At 36.9% G+C, this 20,536-nt stretch overlaps 2 protein-coding genes across 3 annotated transcripts; both read right to left on the bottom strand.

Annotated features, from left to right (window-relative positions):
* Positions 1 to 1,080: 1,080 nt before the first annotated feature.
* LOC108320717 (uncharacterized) lies at positions 1,081 to 4,188 on the bottom strand. 2 transcript variants are annotated; one of them, XM_017552233.2, is made up of 3 exons: positions 3,930 to 4,188; positions 2,233 to 3,179; positions 1,081 to 1,557 (listed from the first exon to the last, which is right to left on the bottom strand). In XM_017552233.2, the coding sequence occupies exons 2-3, from the start codon at positions 3,175 to 3,177 to the stop codon at positions 1,552 to 1,554; spliced, it is 951 nt and encodes a 316-aa protein (XP_017407722.1). In that variant the 5' UTR covers positions 3,178 to 3,179; positions 3,930 to 4,188; the 3' UTR covers positions 1,081 to 1,551. The 2 variants fall into 2 exon arrangements, with proteins under 2 accessions (XP_017407722.1, XP_017407721.1); XM_017552232.2 differs by having other exon boundaries at positions 1,081 to 1,634; positions 3,930 to 4,184.
* Positions 4,189 to 17,381: 13,193 nt separating this feature from the next.
* LOC128197409 (uncharacterized) lies at positions 17,382 to 19,969 on the bottom strand. The gene is made up of 10 exons (XM_052879232.1): positions 19,770 to 19,969; positions 19,441 to 19,689; positions 18,999 to 19,347; positions 18,617 to 18,930; positions 18,316 to 18,536; positions 18,072 to 18,233; positions 17,892 to 17,994; positions 17,748 to 17,823; positions 17,562 to 17,657; positions 17,382 to 17,478 (listed from the first exon to the last, which is right to left on the bottom strand). The coding sequence occupies exons 1-7, from the start codon at positions 19,785 to 19,787 to the stop codon at positions 17,895 to 17,897; spliced, it is 1,413 nt and encodes a 470-aa protein (XP_052735192.1). The 5' UTR covers positions 19,788 to 19,969; the 3' UTR covers positions 17,382 to 17,478; positions 17,562 to 17,657; positions 17,748 to 17,823; positions 17,892 to 17,894.
* Positions 19,970 to 20,536: the final 567 nt, after the last annotated feature.

Raw genomic sequence — 20,536 nt, 5'->3', positions numbered from 1 at the left:
AACCCTTGTATTTTTTACATAATAATTTCCTCCTTTTGGATTCTCTACAACTTCTTTTTTATTCAATATGCATACTGAAACATAAAGAGGTGATTACTGATCCATTTACTACATTACTTATGTTAGTTGACCTTTTGGTTTTGGTTTTGCTTTTATGCAACCCTCTGACGATTGATTAAAATATATTGCTGCAGGATCCTGAGGCATATAAAGTTGCATGGAATCTTTTAAAGGTATTCCTACTATTTAGACTAAACATATTTATTCCATTTTCAGATCTTTAATATTGATACATATGTTAAAATCTCATATAGTGATATATTATTTATTGGTTTTCTGTAATTGGACTTATTCTGCAGGGCGCTGATGGTGTTCTAGTTCGAGGAGGTTTTGGTGATGGAGGAGTTCAAGGGAAAATTCTTGCGGCTAAGTATGCTCGAGAACATAGTGTTCCATTTCTAGGCATTTGCTTGGGGATGCAAATTGTTGTCAATGAGTAGAGATTTGTTCTTGGGTAGACGATGTGAATCAACTACTGCTGAATCATTTAACACAAGTGTATCTGAATCATTTAAATCTGCATAATATAAATGATGTATTAAATATTACACTATTTAATGTTTGAAATGAATTCTGTTTTGTTAGTTTCATTAAATTTTTTTATTTGAAGTTATATTGATTGAATGAGATGATAATACAAATATATTATTATAATTTTCAAATGTAATAATTAATTATTTTGAAAAAAAAACATATATTATAACGTACAAAAATATATACGTAATAATAAATCACATATTATAACGTACAAAAACTTCTACATCATAACACCTTTCACCTATTATAACGGACAAATGAAAGTTTGTCATAATAAACTGCGCATATTATGACGGATTTTAGAAACTACGTTATAGTATATTCAACATACTTACGTTATAAAATGCGCAGACTTACTATATCGCCCAAAACTATGTCCCAGTAACTACGTTATAAAAGATCATTTTTATACGTTATAAAATGTCATTTTTCCACTAATGATAATTTAGTGAACCATAACTATGACATAAAAAAAGTATGCCATTAAATAAAATTCGAACATTACATAATATAGATTGAATAACATCTACAGAATATACATTGTTGGACTACTTGGGTATTACAATTACACACTATATTTTATAGATGACATCAATTGCAGAACACTATAACACGATCTTCCCTATAGTCTTTTAGAAAAAAGGTACATAATCACAGTTTATGTAGGACTAAAAAAATTAACACATAATTATCCTTTGAGAACGTATCACTGCACATTTTTGAATTTCCATCACCAATTACGTACTCAAAGGCTTCAAGAGCAGGAGCAAACGCCAAACCGATATTCACTTAAATAACCAGATATAACCATCATTTCAAACCTCTACTTGAACTTTAATGCATAAATCACAATCATCAGGGCCCCTAAGTTCATATCCCTTTTGCTTAACTTTCTAATGGACCCCGTAAACTAAATAACAGATACTATACTAATAACTTGCAGCAATTTCTTCTTCATTCCTGTAAAAGAAAAGATTAAAGGCTTAAATTTACAGCATAACAAAATTACTGCAGAAGTAGCAATTTCTTCTTCATTCCTGCAAAAGAAAATATTAAAGGCTTAAATTTACAGCACAACAAAATTACTGCAGAAGAAACACAGAACCGAGTAGCTAATCTTCACAGTTAAAGGAATCTCCTTCAAGAGTGATTTGAAAAACAGCCTATAACTTATTTTATTCTTTTTCTTTTTAATAGATGGTTTTCAGCGAACAAAATCTTCACTAAATTCATTTCAGCTTTCCAACCAATCGAAATTTTTGTAGTTAACTTGTTTAAGAAAATCACTACTATATCTATACTCTGTACTGAAACTACCAGACAAGTTTTATAGACTTGAATTCAAAACAGAATCTTTAAGTAATGAATGTGATAATAGTTAAATCTGTATATGCTCATGATATTAGGCGGTGCTGTAAAAGTACTCCAATGATGATGAAGTCTAAAGATATAACACGATATTTATTGCCAACAGCGTAAACACCCTGAGGCAAAAATGCAAGATATTGACACCACAACAATGAAAACACTCATTTGACACCCTTTATTTTCCACAACTGTGTGATACATCAAAATGCGGGAGATTTTATGCAGAACATGCAAAAAATAAAATAAATTAGAGTGAAGTTAACAAACCTCATCATCATCATCATCTCCACCATCTTCCTTCTTCTTCTTGAGCCGGGTAGTACCTCCTTCTTTGGTGATGGGTAATTTCATTGCTCCAAAGGGAGTGTCAACATCAATATGTCCTTTGATGGAGTAACCTGTCCCCCGTCCTCTGATCATGTCCCAAAGTGCAGAGCCAAAATCCTTAGGCCTGAAGGTAATTGGAACATCAATGTCAGTAATCCCAGTTTTGACAAGCTTTGCAGATTTGGAAAGTTCGGCTCCTCCAATGCTAACATCACCAAGCCAGACCTCATAATCAAGTGCATTGAGGCCCAGGTCAAAGTCATTCTTGTTGTCCAACTTCAAATGAAGAATAGCAACTGTCTCTTCAAAAGAAAACCTCTCAAACTGAATTTTATCGAGATCAACATCAGGCTTGTATGGAATGGGGATTTCTCCATTTTTCTCCAAGGGTAGAGTGAGCCTTCCAAGCACAGGAACATCAACAATGAGATCAACCTTTACCTTGTAAGGAATGATGCTTCCTGGTTTAATATCAGCATAGGTTTTCTTTATGTCATCATAAATCAAAATAAGCGGAATCTTGACTGTCTCCTCTCCGTGTGCATGAATTGTTCCTGAATCTGGTATCAACCCTGAAACCAGTTTCCTTCCATCACTCTCAATCAAGTAGTTTATGTCAATTAGGGGTATTGGCACCGGATTTGGGTTCTTTATGAGAACATCAACAACAAGGTCTACCTTCTGAAGATTGATTGAAGGAATGTGTATCCCTGTAACATCTGCAGTTGGCTTCCCAAATCCAATTGCTTCCTCAATCTTCTCACCAATGTCCGAAATGAAATCCTTCACTGTATCAAGAAATCCACCCTTCCCATCCTCTTCCTTCTTCTTTTCATCATCCTTAGCACCCCTTTCCACCACATGTGGCTTATCAGATGAAGACATGTCTAAATACTCAAAGATCAAATAAATTAGTTGGGTAATATTTAACAACAAAAGTCAAAGGAAAAATCAGTTACTAGTTAACTTTGTACATCAATAATATACAGAAGAAAAGCTGCAACAATCAGGATCACATCAATAATTTACACACATATTATTCACAAATCACTATACAGGGTCAAACAGTTGACAACAACGTTTCTATTTTCACAGTAACAAGCATTTAGGGCATGTTTAATTCTCTTCACACTTTTGCAGTTCTGTTGCCTATTTATACCATACAAAAAAACGCTAAAAGTATCAAAATACTTTTTTTTTGCTAATGTTTGAAGATACAAAGTAAAAAGAATTAAGTTATATTTTTATTTATTTCTGACAATACAAATAGAAATTAAATAAAAAAAAAGTAATTTTTGCTTCTTGATTACCAAATATTGCTTAACTTTTTATAGATATGTTTAATTGTGTTATTATTTATGCACCAAAACCATATCAGGATAACACTGAATTTAATAATTTTGCTTGTCTTGTTCTTTTTTTCCAAATATATTTCCCACTGATCAAGACGAAGGGTACCCAGAACCAAAATACCAAACCTTAATCAATGATTACATTCCAACACACCAACCAACAAAAATCCAAAACATGAAGTGCACCATGCTTCCAAAACAACCATGCTATAATCGGGTAAAAGGGGATCCTAACACAGAAAATCAACGGTGAATAGAATGGAAACAAGAGAGATAGGGAAGTACCTTATATCAGTGGTGATTGAATTGAAAATTAGGAAAACGGAGAAAGAGAAACAAAGGTGGTTGTGGGAGTAAATAATAAAATGAGAACAAGATTTGTGAGAGCCATTAGTCCATCAACGGTCACGGTTTTACTAGGATATATGATCAATAAAAGCCGTTGATGAAATTTGTAGCTTTTTTTTTGTATTACCCGATACCGCAGGAAGCGTGTTACGTGTATGGACGATGGTACCTCCCATGGACGATGGTACCTCCGATATTGAGTTTGCTGAAAACGACGTCGTTATAACAAATAGAACCCAAAGCTGCAATTTTTATTTAGTTTTTCTATATATTAGTATCGGTTTGTGTTTTAATTTTTTTGGTGTATTTATTTAAACAAAATTCATTTTAATCCCTATTGTTATGGAGCTTCAATTGATTCATTTACAGGATTATTACTTTTTGACACCATAATTTACACTATTAGAAGAGATTGAACAACAATTTTAGAGTCTTCTAACTAATAGAAATTGTTTCGGTATCTGAGTCCGAGACTGTTTTCCCTCCTTCTTATCTGCTTTGCTGATGCGACTTCCAACAACGTAGACTCCTCTCCACAATACCGATCGGTCGTCTCTTGCAAGAAACACTCCGACGCTCAAGTCAGATTTAGTTCTACGGAGATCAAGGTCATAATAATTCAGAAAAAGGTGTCTTTACCTGGACTTAAATCTCATATTTATAGACTTGATTTTTAATAATTACCATTAATTGCTAATCAATACCATATCAATGTATATTTTATTTCCTATTGCTCGTTATTTGACCATTAAAGTCATATGTTCTGTTCCTTATAGCATTGATTGGCCTTTAATGCTTATCAATCGTCAACCATCTGCCTCCTTGCCCTCTCTATCTTAACCGATCGGCCCAACTTCTCGTTAGGCTAAGCTTCTTTTAGTGGTTATCAAGTACACTACATAAGCCCCCCAAGCCCCGAGCGGCTACGAACGCGGACGGGTTGCATTATTCTGGTATCAAAGTTGAATCATAGTGGCCGCTGATGGGCTGACACATGACATATCGGTTGGAGCTGAAAGGTCGCGTCTCTCTACCGCTCGTTTCATTCGAAATGGAGGGTTAGGATCTTCCTGTAGGAATACTGTCGTTGCATGCGAAGAGTCATGTATTCTCGATCGTTGGATCCATCAACCACGAAGGGTGATGATCTGCTCTTGAAACCGCTTTTGTAGGCTATAAATAGGGATAGGGTCCACTTTGCTTTTGACGCCTTCCTCTCTTCCTTTCCTGCACCGAACTTCACTACTAAGAAAGGTGATTATGTCTTCTTCCACCTGGTCTACCGATGAGCTTGCCGGCGAAGGTCGTGGGTACGCTGATGATGCAGTAGAGTCATCGTTGTCGGTGGGGTCCTCTATTCTAGGGTCAGAGGGCGACAATGGTCGTCTAGAAGACACCTCCGATGAGATAGTATTAAATGTTGATAACTCCCTTGATTGGTCCTGGATCAGCCCACCTTCTCCGGTAAAAGGATACCAATGGGCTCCTCATGAGGTTTGTTGTTACTCCCATATTTCACCACTAGTGATTCCATAACATTATTAGTTGAGCGGGTAGATTTGTTAGCCGACCTTAGGGATGCAGAATGCATTTCTTTAGTAGTGTGCAAATCAAACGAGCGGGCCTGTCAGGGTCGCGAGGGTTATAGTTTAGACTTCTTTTATGCTTACATTACCTTGTTTCGCGATCTAGGGGTACGAATTCCTTTTTCTGAGTTTCAGATGGGCGTCTTGCGGGAGTTAAACGTTTGCCCTACCCAACTTCATCCCAACGGGTGGGCCTTCATGCAAGCCTTCTGTGTCCTATGTACCGCGCTTGTCTTGACCCCTACACCAGCTTCTTTCCTTTATTTCTTTCGTGTTCTTCCTCATCCGAACAAATCTTGGATATCCTTAACCCCTGTAAAGGACAAACAACTGTTTACTCTGTTTAATACTTCGTATAAAGATTTCAAAACTAACTTTTTCAAAGTTGCCATAAGAGATTCCAGCCGATCAAAGTTTTGTTAGCAAAAATCAAAGATGAAGTTTTGATGATGAACAGATTTGCACAAGTCAAGATCCATAAAGACAGATTGAAGATCTCTGTATTTTATAAAGCTTTTATAATAATCAAAGTTGATGTAATAGTGCTCAAATATGTATTAGGGTTGATTCTTGTAATTTATATTTGATTTACTTGCTGTTGAGAATCATCTACAAGCCGTCTTAATCGATTAAACCCAGTTTTAATCGATTAAAACGAGGCTGGCACTGAAAACCCAATTGCCACTGTAATAACCGATTAAAGCTAATAATAATCGATTAGTTAATCGATTATTCCTGAGAATAATCGATTAGTTAATCGATTATTCCTAAGAATAATCGATTAACACTAGCCGTTGTGGGTTTCAGATTTGAAAAACTAGCCGTTGTACTCATTTTAATCGATTAATACTTGTGTTAATCGATTATATGCGTTAGATGGCCCGTTTTCGAAGAATGGAAGAGTATTAGGCTGAGTCTATAAAATAGCTCACTCTTTATCTCAAAAATAACTCTTCCCTTGTGCTAAAAATCTCTGAACTCTTTGAGAACTCTGTTGAAGCTAAGGAAACTCTTGTCTGCAAAGTCCTGAAGTGCTACTGCGGTGACAGAGGAATAGCTTGTTCATCCTTGGTGTGTCCGAGGAAGTGCCTGGAAGAGAATCATCCTTCGTGAATCATTCGAAGGAGGTGGTCATCCTTTGTGAAGATTCAAAGGAAGTGTAAGTTCATCTCTTGTGGTTTCAAGAGAGGTGGTATTTCTAAACTCTTACAAATTGTTTTTCTTTGTGATTAATATTTGTAACTGTTTTGTGATTAGTGAAAAAGGTTTATCTTAGTTGAGATAAGCGACTGGACGTAGGATCCAAGTGATCTGAACCAGGATAAAATCACCTGTGCAATTTTTCTCTTTCCCTTACTCTGTCATTTATATTTAATTATCTGCTCAGTAAGAAAAATTAAGAGAAAAATAATAAAAGGCAAAATAAAAGTATATAACCAATTCACCCCCCCTCTTGGTTTGTTCCACGCTAATAATTTCGTTGCAGCGATTCTAACAATTGGCATCAGAGCTTGCTTTGATAGTCATTCAAATGGCAGGATCACATCAAACCTTTGCAGAGGGTGCATCAATCAATAGACCCCCACTATTCACAGGTGAGAACTATGCATTCTGGAAGGTAAGAATGCAAATATTTATTGAATCTATTGATTGTGAAATTTGGGATGTTATTGCATCTGGCTCTTTTGTTCGTACTAACAATACACAGGAACCAAAGCCCCGTGGTCAATGGACCATTGAAGAAAAGAAAAGATTTCAGAATGACGTAAAAGCTCGGAATATCATTGCATCAGCGTTGAATGTTGATGAGTTCTACAGGGTCTCTGTCTGCAAAACTGCTCAAGAAATGTGGGACGTACTCAGAGTGACGCATGAAGGAACAAATGATGTAAAGAGGGCAAGGAAGAACTCCTTAATCCCAGAGTATGAAATGTTCCGGATGAAGCAAGGAGAAACAATTTCAGACGTTCAAAAACGCTTCACCAACATTGTCAATCATCTCATTGGACTGGGTAAGTCATTTGATACCGATGAACTTAACATTAAAATCTTGAAGTCTTTAGACAGGTCGTGGCAGCCAAAGGTGACTGCAATCTCGGAGTCACAAAACCTCAACACCATGACTATGGCGGCACTCTTTGGAAAGTTGAGGGAACATGAACTAGATCTTGGAAGACTTGATGAAGAAGAAGCAAAAGCCAAAAACAACAAGAAGAGTTTGACATTAAAGTCGGAGGTTGAAAGAAGCAAAGGCAAATCAGAAGATGAAGACTCAGACGAAGAGGAAAATTTAAGACTTGTGATCAAAAGGTTAAACAGGTTCATGAAGTCTAAAGGTAAAGGAAGATTTAGATACGAAAAGAAAGATAATCAAGTATCTTCCTCAAATTACCGATGCTACGGCTGTGGAGAAAAGGGGCATCTAAAAGCAGACTGCCCAAATCAAAAGAAGGGTGAAGACAAAAAGGAGAAAAGATTCTTCAAGAAAAAGAAGGCCTACATTGCCTGGGAAGACGACAATGAAACCATTTCAGATTCAAGCGACTCAAATGAAGAAGCAAACATCTGTTTGATGGCAGATGATGATAATGTCAGCCAAGTAAGTAGTTCACACTATTCTGATAATGATAGTCACATTGATGAAGATGAAATGCATGAAACATATGCCGCATTATTAATTGAATCTGAAAAATTAGATATTTCTCATAAAAAGCTGAAAAAGGATTTTAAAAATTTAAAATCTGAATTTGACAACCTTCTTGAAGAAAATGAAAATTTGAAGCTTACTTCTGAAAATCTCTCTAAAATAAATGATGCTTTGAAAATCGAATTTACAAATTTGTTTGAAGAAAACAGAAGTTTGAAAAATAAATTTTTATACAAGCAGAAGAAATCAGAAATTTGAAAAGTAAAGTTTTATATTATGAAAAAGAAAAATATATTGCTAATAATGAATGTGAATCTTTCATAAAATTCAAATATTTTTCTGAAAATACAACAATTGGAGAATGTAGTAAAATCTCTGAAAATAAAGCTGTTAAGAAATTTGTTCCTAAAAATAAATATAGAACCCACAGAGCATGGGTAGAAAAAGGAACGATTAACATAAACACAAGTGTTGTATCCTGTTTTTACTGCATGAGAAAAGGCCATACCTCAAACAAATGCAGAATTAAACGTTTTGGTGTTTCTAGTGGAAGATATGTTTGGGTTGCTAAGTAATTTGAATCTAACCCAAAAGGACCCATACAAAGAAGATGGGTACCTAAAATAGCTTGGTTGTTCCTTTCTTTTGCAGGTATTACAGAAATCAAGAAAAGTCATGTGGTGTCTTGATAGCGGTTGCTCAAAACACATGACAGGAGACAAGATGAAGTTCACAAATTTTAAAGAAAAGGAACAAGGCTTTGTTACCTATGGTGACAACAACAAAGGAAGAATTCTTGGAAAAGGGGATATCGGAAGCAAAGACACCTTGATGATCAAAGACGTGCTATATGTAGAAGGACTAAAGCATAACTTAATTAGCATAAGTCAAGTGTGCGACAAAGGATTCAAGGTAACCTTTGAGAAGAATTCTTGCACTATTTTTAAGAATGATTCTTCTAAAATTGCATTAAAAGGAGTTAGACATAATAATATTTATTTAATTGATCTAGAAAATGCATCAAATAAAAATATTTCATGTTTAGTTGTTAAAGAAGAAAACTCATGGTTATGGCATAGGCGTGCTGCTCATATACATATGCAACAATTAAACAAACTTATATCTAGAGATCTAGTAATTGGTTTACCTAAATTAAAGTTTGTAAAAGATAAATTGTGTGATGCATGTCAAAAGGGTAAACAAGTTAAAAATTCCTTTCATTCAAAAAATATTGTTTCTACTTTAAAACCTTTGGAACTTTTACATATGGATTTATTTGGTCCTTCAAGGATAAAAAGTGTAACACCCAAAAAATTTTTTTGCCCATTTTAAAATTCAAAACTTAAAATATTACAATAATACAATTACGGTAACACGCCAAACCTCAAGCTCAATCTATACGAAGTTTACAACTCAGACATAACAGTAAAGGTAACATTGAATCCTTCTAATACATTCTTCCATCTCTTCCTGCACTTGCACCAGATCACGCGACATCTCTTCATCTGCTCCCGTATAACAAAAACGTTATACGATCATCGCAAAAATATGATTTTCCAATACATGCACAAATAAGTAAGGGTGAGCTAACATGCAATATAACATTTATAAAAATATGCATAATTGTTTTGATATAAACATCATATAATATTTAGGTTAGACATCCCCATATACCATTATACCAAAAATTCTACTAGACACTCATACGGATGATACATTGATGAGCTATTGGACAAAGCTATTCCCCAAACATTCTAACCGGATACTATTTGGACGGACGCTATCTGCTGAACACCATCTACCGAGTGCTATCCGCCGAACGCTATCTAATGAATACTATTAGGCTGAATCTGATTTGAACGAACGCTAGGTGATCATATACAATTGAGCCGAACGCTAAACTCAGAAAACCATAATGACCGAACACTCTCATAATTAACACTAAGATCAAACACTAGGTCGAACGCTAGAACCCGAACGCCAGATCGAATACTATTAGGCCGAATGTTATTTTCTTAAACTTCACTGAAACGAACGCTAACTCCACGAGCTTCCTATTTATCGAATACTAATTGCACGAACGATAAAATTGATCACTTAGGCTCGACACTAGACACCAAATGCTATTAGACCGGATACTATTAGGTCGCACATCAAGAGACCGAATGCTAAGTAAGATCAAACACTTAGACTTCACGTTGAGACAACGCACTCTACTAGAACAATTACTATTATTTCGAACACTATTCAAACGATCGCTCAAAGATCAAACGTCGCGCACCACAGATTAAGTACCATTCGGACAAACGCTTAATTGATCACTTTACTGGATTAAACACTATCTGAGGGTAACCTCATCGAGGCCCGATGTTCCCTACGTACGACCACTAACCGTTAACAATCCTTATCTGAGACAAGCGTCATCCAAACTGAGCACTACCTATGAATGATCACTGCCTGAATAATGCATCATCACAACTAATCACTATTTATTAATCGATCGCTACCTCAACGAATATCAAGGCCGGTCACTCCCCATAAATGATTGCAACCTCAGAGCAACATCACTAATAAGGATCATTCTCTAAGAATCATCGCTACGAGACAGAACACTAGAATAAAGAATGATTGAGTCTGGGTTAAACGCTTAGAGTACACTATTGAACACCTCAGTACTGACCAAACGTAATCAAACTAAATCACAGGGTACCAAATTAAGATCAGACGCTAGCTACCTCAGAACAACTAACATCAAGATCAACTGTTACATAATAACGCTTGCTACCAGAAAATAAATAATACCAAGACCGGACGTCACTAATAATAACGCACGCTACTACCTATAGACCCAACAAGTTTTACTTTCCGTCTCTCTCGAAGAATTATTCCAAATCCAGCTTTATCTGCACTACCATTTCTCCCGTACCAGTACGATCATCACGGTTGGAAACCACAGCCACAACATGCAAGATGAATAACCAGAAGTATCACATCATAACCCATTACATATACTATAACAATTCCCATGATAAATCGACCCACATGACGCTGCAGACTAGTCTTTCATAAACTAATGTCGTTTACTTGTAATTCGTCGTCATAACCTGCTCTCAATAACAGGCGACCCGAGCCGTCTTCCATCCCGACTTCAGACCTATCTCCCCGACTCCTCAAGGACTAACGAGTAAAAACATCGATACTACGCGTAACGATGCACTATACTCAACACGAGCCGAAGTCATTGGGCGAGACATTCACCTCCTCGCGCAGAAGAAGGTGACACTCGAATCTCAGTCTCACGCGTGAGACTAGCAAAAATGCTCAAAAGACAGACGAAGTTACAAGTAAATAACATAGTGTATGTACCACCTCCAACAGAATAAACGTGCTCAATCACGAATTCATACATATTCTCAATAATATGTATAAATAAACCAATATTGGATCAAGGAAATAACCAACAATTCTCAATAATTGTTTCAAAATACTCCCACGGATTCAAACATTATTGCCGAACGCTATTTCCAACTCTGATGTTGTCTGAACGAACGTTCAGGGATCAATCATCATCAAAGGCCAAACGCTGCCGATGAACACCAAACCTTATTAACCGAGCTCAAAGAACGAACGCTCGAGATCAAGTCTAGTCGTACGTTACCTCAGACGAGTACTTCCTGAGGATTAACATCATCGAGAACGAACGCTCATAAACACAATTAAACCAAGGTCGAACGTCCAAGATCCAAACCGCACACTTAAAGCCGAACGCTCAAGATTGGTACCCAAGAGTTCCATGTTAAGAACGAACGCTTATACCCACTAATATCTCAATACTGAACACTCAAATCAAACACCATTAATCCGGACATGATAAGGACGAACGTTTTGAAACTTAGTCGAACCCCTAAGTCACTTTACCGAACGGCATTAAAGAAGCCTGACCGAACGACATAAATCAGCAGCTAACCGAACGGTGCTTAAATCAAAACTTAACCGAACGCTCAATAGTCACTAATACCCCAAGGCCGATCGCTCAAGATTCAACACTTAAGAATAAGCAACTTAAAAACCGAACGCTCACTTATACCCAAGAACCGAACGCTCACTTATACCCAAAAACCGAACGTTCACTTATACTCAAAAACCGAACGCTCAATTATACTTAAAAACCGGACGCTCACTTATACTTAAAAACCGAACGCTCACTTATACCCAAAACCGAACGCTCAGGATTCAAACCTAAAATTCTATTTTTAAGAACGATCGACTGCAATCACTAATACTCAATACCGACCGCCCAAGATTACTTCTTGTGGATGCCAATTTAGGGACGGACGCTCAAGTTGAAACCTGGATTACCAATTGATAACGAACACTCACAATCATTTGGACGAACGTCTAGAATCCTGGCCGAGCGATTAAATCGAACAGTGTTAAATTCACACTTAACCGGATACTATTAATTTAGGTTTCAACCGAACGGTATTAAAATAAGCCTTGACCGAACGCTAATATCACTATTGCAAACCAAGGACGAACGCTAATGCTCGCTAGCTTTAAATGACCGAACGTTCCAAAACTGGCTGACCTTTTGGTCGAGTACTATACGGACGAACGTTCTAAGTAGGCTAATTCGTGCGCACGCTCAGAACAATTACCGAACGTTCAGAAATTGGACGACCACTATTTGGTCGAGTACTGTTTGAACGAACTTCCAATTTTGATTCACCAAAATTGGACGTACGCGCGTTCTGCAGAAATTCTGCAGAAACGCACCAGAGTCCAGAAAACCCAGAAAACCTCCATTTTCATCCCCTTCTTCCCAGATTTGCATCAAATACAGATTATGTCAACAATTAATGAAATAAATCAAACTCCCCTTACCTCTTGAAGACTTCCATGTAAATTTTGGGATCTAACTCCTCCCAGACGTACAGATCAAGATCTCCTTGCAACCTCAACAATTCTTCACTTCCTCTCCCAGATCTTGCTGCAAGGACTCCACTCTCACCAGATGCCCAACCCAGATCCACCTCTTAGCCCTTCTGAAATTGGTACAGCTTCCCATGGGTGCTCCTTGAACGGCTGGAAATGGAAGGAAGGAAGGGTTCCCTTCTTCTGGAAGCTCTCCCTCATGCCAAAAATGAGACTCTCTCTCCTTTTGCAAAGCTTCCCGTAATAATGCACCTCCAAATAATTGCTTCTTAATAATGCAAGAGGTGGGTGACCACCATGTCCCCACCATGCCCCCACCACTCCTAAAAATACGGGTCTTACAAAAAGTTTTGGTGGAAACTATTATGCTTTGGTTATTGTTGATGATTTTTCAAGATACACTTGGACCTTCTTTCTCACTCTTAAAAGTGAAGCTTTTAAAGAATTTAAAAAGTTTGTTGTTTTAGTTCAAAATGAAAAGGATCTAAGAATAAAAGCTATTAGAAGTGACCATGGTGGTGAATTTCAAAATGAATTATTTGAAAGTTTTTGTGAAGAACATGGTATCTCTCATAAATTTTCCTCACCTAGAACTCCCCAACAAAATGGAGTTGTAGAAAGAAAGAATAGAACCTTAGAGGAACTTGCTCGTACTATGTTAAATGAAAATCATGTTCCTAAACAATTTTGGGCTGATGCTGTGAGTACTGCTTGCTATGTTTTAAATAGAATGATAATTCGACCTATTTTAAAACGTACTCCTTACGAGCTTTTCAAAAATAGAAAACCAAATGTTTCCCATTTAAAAATTTTTGGATGCAAATGCTATGTTTTAAACAATGGAAAACTAAATTTGGGAAAATTTGATTCAAAAGCTGATGAAGGAATATTTCTTGGTTATTCTTTAACAAGCAAAGCATATAGAATTTTTAATAGGAAAACGCTCACAATAGAGGAATCCATACATGTTACTTTTGATGAAATTGTGGACCTTGAGGCAAAACCTCTTGAGTCAGAAGAATCTGATGCAGGAACAAATGAAGATTCATCAAAGGAGACAAATGAAGAGAAGAATCATGACAATCCTCAAGATGAAGATTTAAATAAAATATGGCAACAACCTAGAGGATTATCTTTGGACAACATAATTGGCGATATCACACAAGGGGTAAACACAAGAAGTAATATTGTAAATTATTGTATGAATGTTGCTTTTGTGTCACAGATTGAACCAAAGAATATTAAAGAAGCCCTTCAAGATGAAAAATGGTGTATCGCAATGCTAGAAGAACTCAACCAGTTTGAAAGAAATCAAGTGTGGGAATTAATTCCCAGAAAAGACACTCATCAAGTAATTGGAACAAAGTGGGTGTTCAGAAACAAACTGGATGAAGAAGGAAACATCACCAAGAATAAAGCTAGGCTTGTGGCTGATGAATCAATATTTTCTTCACTTCACTTAGTTTATTGTACTAAAGTTAATCAGGAAATTATGCTTAAATGTCCAGTATTTTCCCAATTTTCTTAATTGTGCTTAATTTGATCGGAAATTCTTATTTTAACTAATTTGAATTATCTGAGTTAATTATTTGCATTATAAATTGTAGGAAAAATTCTGTAAATATTTTAGGACATTTGGAAGAAAATTTATTTGTACACTGTGTTATTTACTCGAAGATGTGCTGCAGTGATTTAATATGTGTGTTGATCTCTAATGAAATATTTTTTGTTGAATCTGTAGAAGCAAAATTGGCTTGACATCATTACTCGACACGGCTATTGCAACCATCCACAAAAAGGGAATTTGATTTCTTAAAAATAGAAAGCATTCACGTTTGGAAAATTAATTTTGGCAAAGGGAAGTTCCAAAGTGCAAGCACGGTTTGGGTAGACAATAGCATGGCCTATGTGGACAATTCCCGTTGGCAAATGAAATCATGGAGGGGTCACGACAATGTACATTCCACGGCTGCAATTCATTCCTTCAATGAAGAATTTTGAAAAAAAAGGAAAAGCATAAGACCAATTGGAATCAAAGTGGGAACCACCAAATAGTATTGCAGAATTTTTCTTAGGCTTAAGAGAAGTAAGCCGTGAAGTTGGATGGAAGAAGGGACCACCTTTGTTGAAAAGTCAAGGCCATACCACTTATTGGAAAATTCAGCAAACATCACTTGGAATAAAAGAGGGGACCACGTTACTTTCACATTGCAAAGCATTGTTTTCATTTGCCGTGAAGTTTGATAGAAATGGAAAGCCACCTCACGTTTTTTTGTTTAGCTTGGTGTAGAATTTTTGAAGTCTCACGGTTTTGAGAAGAGAGATATGCAGCAAGCTACATAGTGTCACGGCCTTACACCATCATCCAGGGGCTGGAACGTTTGGAGTTGATCATTAAATCAAGCTTTTGAGGAAACAACACAGCAGCAAGGGACGGTCCAGCACCAACACTTTAAGCGTTCATGGCAGCAGCAAAATGAAGAAGACCGTCCAGCTACATCTAGGAGCAACATTCAGCAGCTGCAACGTTGAGGGGAGAAGAGAAAGAAGGTGTCACGGTGCAGCAAAGTGAAAGGAGAAGATGAGAGCAGCTGCCACTTGCAATTGTTATGGAGAATGAAGGTGCTGCATGATGATAAATGGAGCAAAAGACAGCAGCTTGGAGCTGGAGTAGCCACCACCGAGAAAACTTCTTCACCTTCTTGTTGATAGCACACGCAAATTGAAAGAAGGAAGAAGAGGGGAGCTGCACATGGGTTTTTAGTTTTAAAGGGAAGCCACCTCCTTGATGAAGAAACTCACAGTCTTCACATCCAGTGGGTCCTTGACCGAAGCAAGTGAAAGAGAAGCAAACACACCAGGCAGCAGAGAAAGATGATCAACGTTCCAGAAGCTGGAGTGTAGGCACCTAGGTTGGTTGAAAAGAATTTGGAAACATCCGTAGGGGAAGCAAAGTCCATGGACACTACAAAAATTGAGGACCCACAACCTCATTTCTTTGGCACGGCTAGGAGCAATTTGTCCAAGAAATTCGGGAGCAAGAAGGAAGCTGGAGACAAAACAAAACGAAAAATCTGGATTGAAAGGCAGACAAGACACGGAAAAACGGGCTGAACAATGGAGGGATACAGTCCAGATTTTTAGCAATAAAAGGAGAGGAGGACCAAAGAAGAAAGGCAGTAGTTTAGGAAGAGAGCAAATACGGACGTGTTTTATTTTCTGCAGCTTATTTTTCCTCCTCCCCGCTGGGGAGGTTTAGGATTTGTTTAATTTTACAATTTCATGTATCGGATTTTAATTGATGTTAATTGCAATTTCCATGTTTTCTATTTACGATTTCAAAACTTTATTCAGTTGTTTCTCAATTTTTATTTTCACTGCACTCGTTGATTTACATTTTCTGGTTATGTTAAAAAAAGTTAAATTTCATTTTTACCGTTTTCTGAATTTACCACTTTCCAATTTTACTGTTTTCAGTATTTATTGTGTTTTCGTTTTACTGTTTTAGTCTTGTTTTATTTCCGTTTGGTTTTACAGTGTTTAAAATTTATTTCAATGTTTTTAAATTCTGTTTTAATTTTATTTTCCTAACCAAATATCACAAACCCCCCCACTTCGTGAATAAATCTGAGACTGAACCACCAAAATTGGTCCTTGAGAGACGACCTAGGAGTCACTTCCTAGTCTATACTCACTAGTGCAGCGAGGGGATTTTACCGCGGTTATTTTTCACTATACGTCGCGGTTTACAAACCGCGGCATATTCAGCCGCGATAGTACGTCAGAGACTTTAGGCCGCGGTTATGACCGCGGTATATAGGTTGCGGAATATGCCGCGGTTGTCCAAGGAACCGTTGCCTAAATCCATTTTTTTTTAAAAAAAAAAAAATATGTCCACGATATGCCGCGGTTCAACCGCGACAAAAGACTCCAGTATATGTCGTGGTTCTAGCACTAACCGCGGCCATATGTCTCATTTTAAAAAAAAAAACGAAATACTATATGCCGCGGTTGTGGTTACAACCGCGGCATATTCCCCTGCAGTTTTTTAAAATTGCAGGTCTGTTTTTGTGATATCCACTACCACAAAAACATACTTGCATATAAAAACATGTACACAAATTCAATTTGAACATAACAAACACATGTTCAAATGTATTTCAACATCAAATAAAGTACAAAGTTTAAGAAAATTCAATCTAATCAAATGCAATGTTTAAATCTAAGAGCTATTGTATAATCTAATTATATACTTCGCAGCAGCGTTCCTAATGATTAATAGTGACTTCTCAGGAACTGGTGTAGTAGTCTTGAATCTCTGCAAAAGACAATTAATATTAATTAGTGTATATGAATTCAACATTTGGGAAAAAATCAAAATTTGTTAAAGTTAAATATTACCGTTTCCCAACGACTTGTGATGTGAGAACGAATAATATGGGTCATCCAATACATTACATAGTATCCGCACTCATATGACCCATTTTGTCTGTTACACTACAATATATCATCACAGTTTATAATAGTTAGTGAATAACATTAAAATAAAACAATTATAACAAAGTATGGCTTTAGCATATGTCAAACCTTGAGAGAAATCCAAGCAATCTTTCTACTATTAACAATTGATCTCCCACCCATCATCATACTTGCTGGAATAGAACTGTATATAAAAAAAGGTTTTAGCATTCATTTATATAACAAAGAAAGTCCAAACATTGAGGTTCTTACCAATCAATTGCTTGTCTGAGTTGTGTGGGAGGAGGCCTGTGCAATGAACAGAACCACAAAGCATAGTTGTCTTGCATAGACAACAAGAAGTTGCCAATGGCGCCTGAAATTCATAATAACGTAACTATTAAATATTAAAATCACATATGGAACATTATTATGTTAACAAAGTTCACTTACCCGGATATATAAGGCAAAAGGTATATTTTCTTGCCCCTTCCAAAACTTCTTATCAGATTCATGTTGATCTGCTCAAAATCATTTGATTCATGAATTGATTGGGGATCAATGAATCCATAATCATCAGAACGCCCCAACTTGTTACTGACCCCAGACATATACCTGAAATCAAAAATTAACTTTGATATAAGGATACTTGATATATAAATCAATTTTATATATAAATAATTGGTCATAGACTTACATCGTCCATAGTTGAATAATTGAAATATTCAACTCTTGTGTTCCCGACGCAAGCTCACGGACATCTTGGCTATTAAGGTATATTGGGACCTCAGAGCCTGTCCCAAATACATTAGCATCATACTCAACATCCAAAGGCTTATCATCAAGGATGTCAGCAAGTAGATGCAATGAAGAAAGGGGGTCATCCTCAGATAGAGGAATCTTCTCTTGTGCCCGCGTCTGTTGTTACATGAAAAGATAAGATAAGTTTTGACATCAAAAACCTTTAAAATTGAGAAGTGTAAAGAAGAATTTCATACCGAGGGGTCAAAAACTGGTTTAACCAAAAATTTAGGCCAAGTGATAAACGACTTATATGCTTGTTCCACAGTGAAAATCTCTTCCGTGGACAGAGGAACCGAGGCATCTGGTATGATCATTTCATCCACTGGGACCTTCACCTCATCCTCTAATAGTTGCATACCATGACATACAGTCGCTGACCTAAACTCTGTTCCACGAGCTACCAGCACCATCTCAGTATCCTCTAAAATGTATAGCAGACGTGGACTACCATCGTCCATGTCATCCTCTGGGATGGCTGATGCGGAACAACTTCCTTTCCCGCTTTTCCCTGTCAGAGTAAATGTTAGATTATACAAAAGATAGAAATAATTGCACATAAATGTTTATTAAGTTTACCTGTGGGAGGGGGAGGGATAACATGTTCCTCTATAGGAGACGGCACCGGGCGCATGCTCTGAAACTGCTGCTGGAACATGACATGGAATTCAGCCCTCACCTCGGCCCTGATCTCCTCTCTAAGGTCTTCTCGGACCTTTTTTGTGATCTCTTCTGTCATCCTTTGTGTATCGATGTATGAATATGAAGGCTGACGAGAAGAGCTCCCAAAATAATCTTTAATTCCTACTCTAGGACCTGCAGCACGTACACGTCCAGGGTGTTCAGGTCGTCCAATCGCAGCAGCAAGAATATCCTGGCGACCCTCTGGAGTGAATTGGCCTTGGGAGCTCTGCTCAACCAAGGCGTCCTGTAACATTACAAAACATCATTATTCTTTAAATAGTTTAATGTAGTATGTATAATGACAATACTTATTATTTTAGGAACAGTGATAACTTACAATTCTTTCAGAAATCTCTCGTGCAGTGTCGGAAGAGTAGGTGCCCGATGGTCGCATATGGGCCAACTTCCATTTCTCATGTCTAGACGGTGGAGAAGGAGGCTGAGGAGGGCTACCACCCTGAGATGGTGGTATAGCATTTGCCTTTTGCTTGAGGATTTTCTCCTCAAGCTTCCTATACCCACCACGAGATAATAGGTGGGGGTTTTTGTTGTGAGCACTTGTTCCTTGTGCTTTGCTTCTAATTGCCTGTCACATACACATTAATTAATTAGTTCATATGATATATATTTGTTAATGAGGAATTGAATAATATGAACTACACTAACCTGCCATTCCTCTGACATCCGACTCTCTTTAAAAAGCCGCCAAGTCTCCTCATCAATGGACTTATATGAACTACATGGACTTTTATGTTTAAGGTGTCCAAAGATGTATCTTGATGTCAACTTGCTTTTAAAGTTTCTGAAATTTTCTGCAACAGTTGACAAACACTTATTTCTAAGTGTTGTGACATTTGGAATGTCAAATGTCAGCTGAAAAAAACATAATAAAGTTGTATTAGTACAAAATTATCAATATAAACAAATTTTAATTCAAATGCTATTAACTAACTTACCAATATATCTTTCCAAATAATGTTCCGATCAACCTCGGACACATGATCAAAAGATGGAATGAGAATGCTAATCTTATCACGTGCCACCACTCCAAGGTATGATCGGAAGTCATCTGCATGGGGGCCAGTTGCCACACCCGTGGTGACATTCACATTCACCGGAGTTCTTTCACCACTATTTTTCCTGATCAATAGTTGTTTCATCCTAGTGGGTCCTCTAGTGGATCTGGTTGGGGGAGCCTCATCCCCTGAAGAATGTGGATGATCAGCCATATATCTGTCAAAATAAATAACAACATTAAATTTTATTTCAAGACTTATGTAATATCATATAAATTAACAAAACATGTAATAGTAATCATAGGAAATGTATAAAAGGAAAACTTATGTTATATTAATAAAATACTTATACAGAAATTGAAAATTAAGACATAAAGATATGGATTCATCATATGTATATTTCCTCATCATGATCTG

Source organism: Vigna angularis, chromosome 6 (genome assembly GCF_016808095.1).
Source record: "Vigna angularis cultivar LongXiaoDou No.4 chromosome 6, ASM1680809v1, whole genome shotgun sequence".
Classification (NCBI taxonomy): Eukaryota; Viridiplantae; Streptophyta; class Magnoliopsida; order Fabales; family Fabaceae; genus Vigna; species Vigna angularis.
The sequence above is the reverse complement of the archived record's forward strand: the minus strand, read 5'-3'. Positions and strand labels throughout refer to the sequence as shown.

Coding starts and splice junctions, on each gene's coding strand:
- LOC108320717 (XM_017552233.2), bottom strand. CDS start 3,177: ATGTCTTCATCTGATAAGCCACATGTGGTGGAAAGGGGTGCTAAGGAT.
- LOC128197409 (XM_052879232.1), bottom strand. Junction 19,348..19,440: donor GAGAGATTTCTGAAAGAATT/GTAAGTTATCAC, acceptor GTAATGTTACAG/GACGCCTTGGTTGAGCAGAG. Junction 17,995..18,071: donor CTTTTGCCTTATATATCCGG/GTAAGTGAACTT, acceptor TATGAATTTCAG/GCGCCATTGGCAACTTCTTG.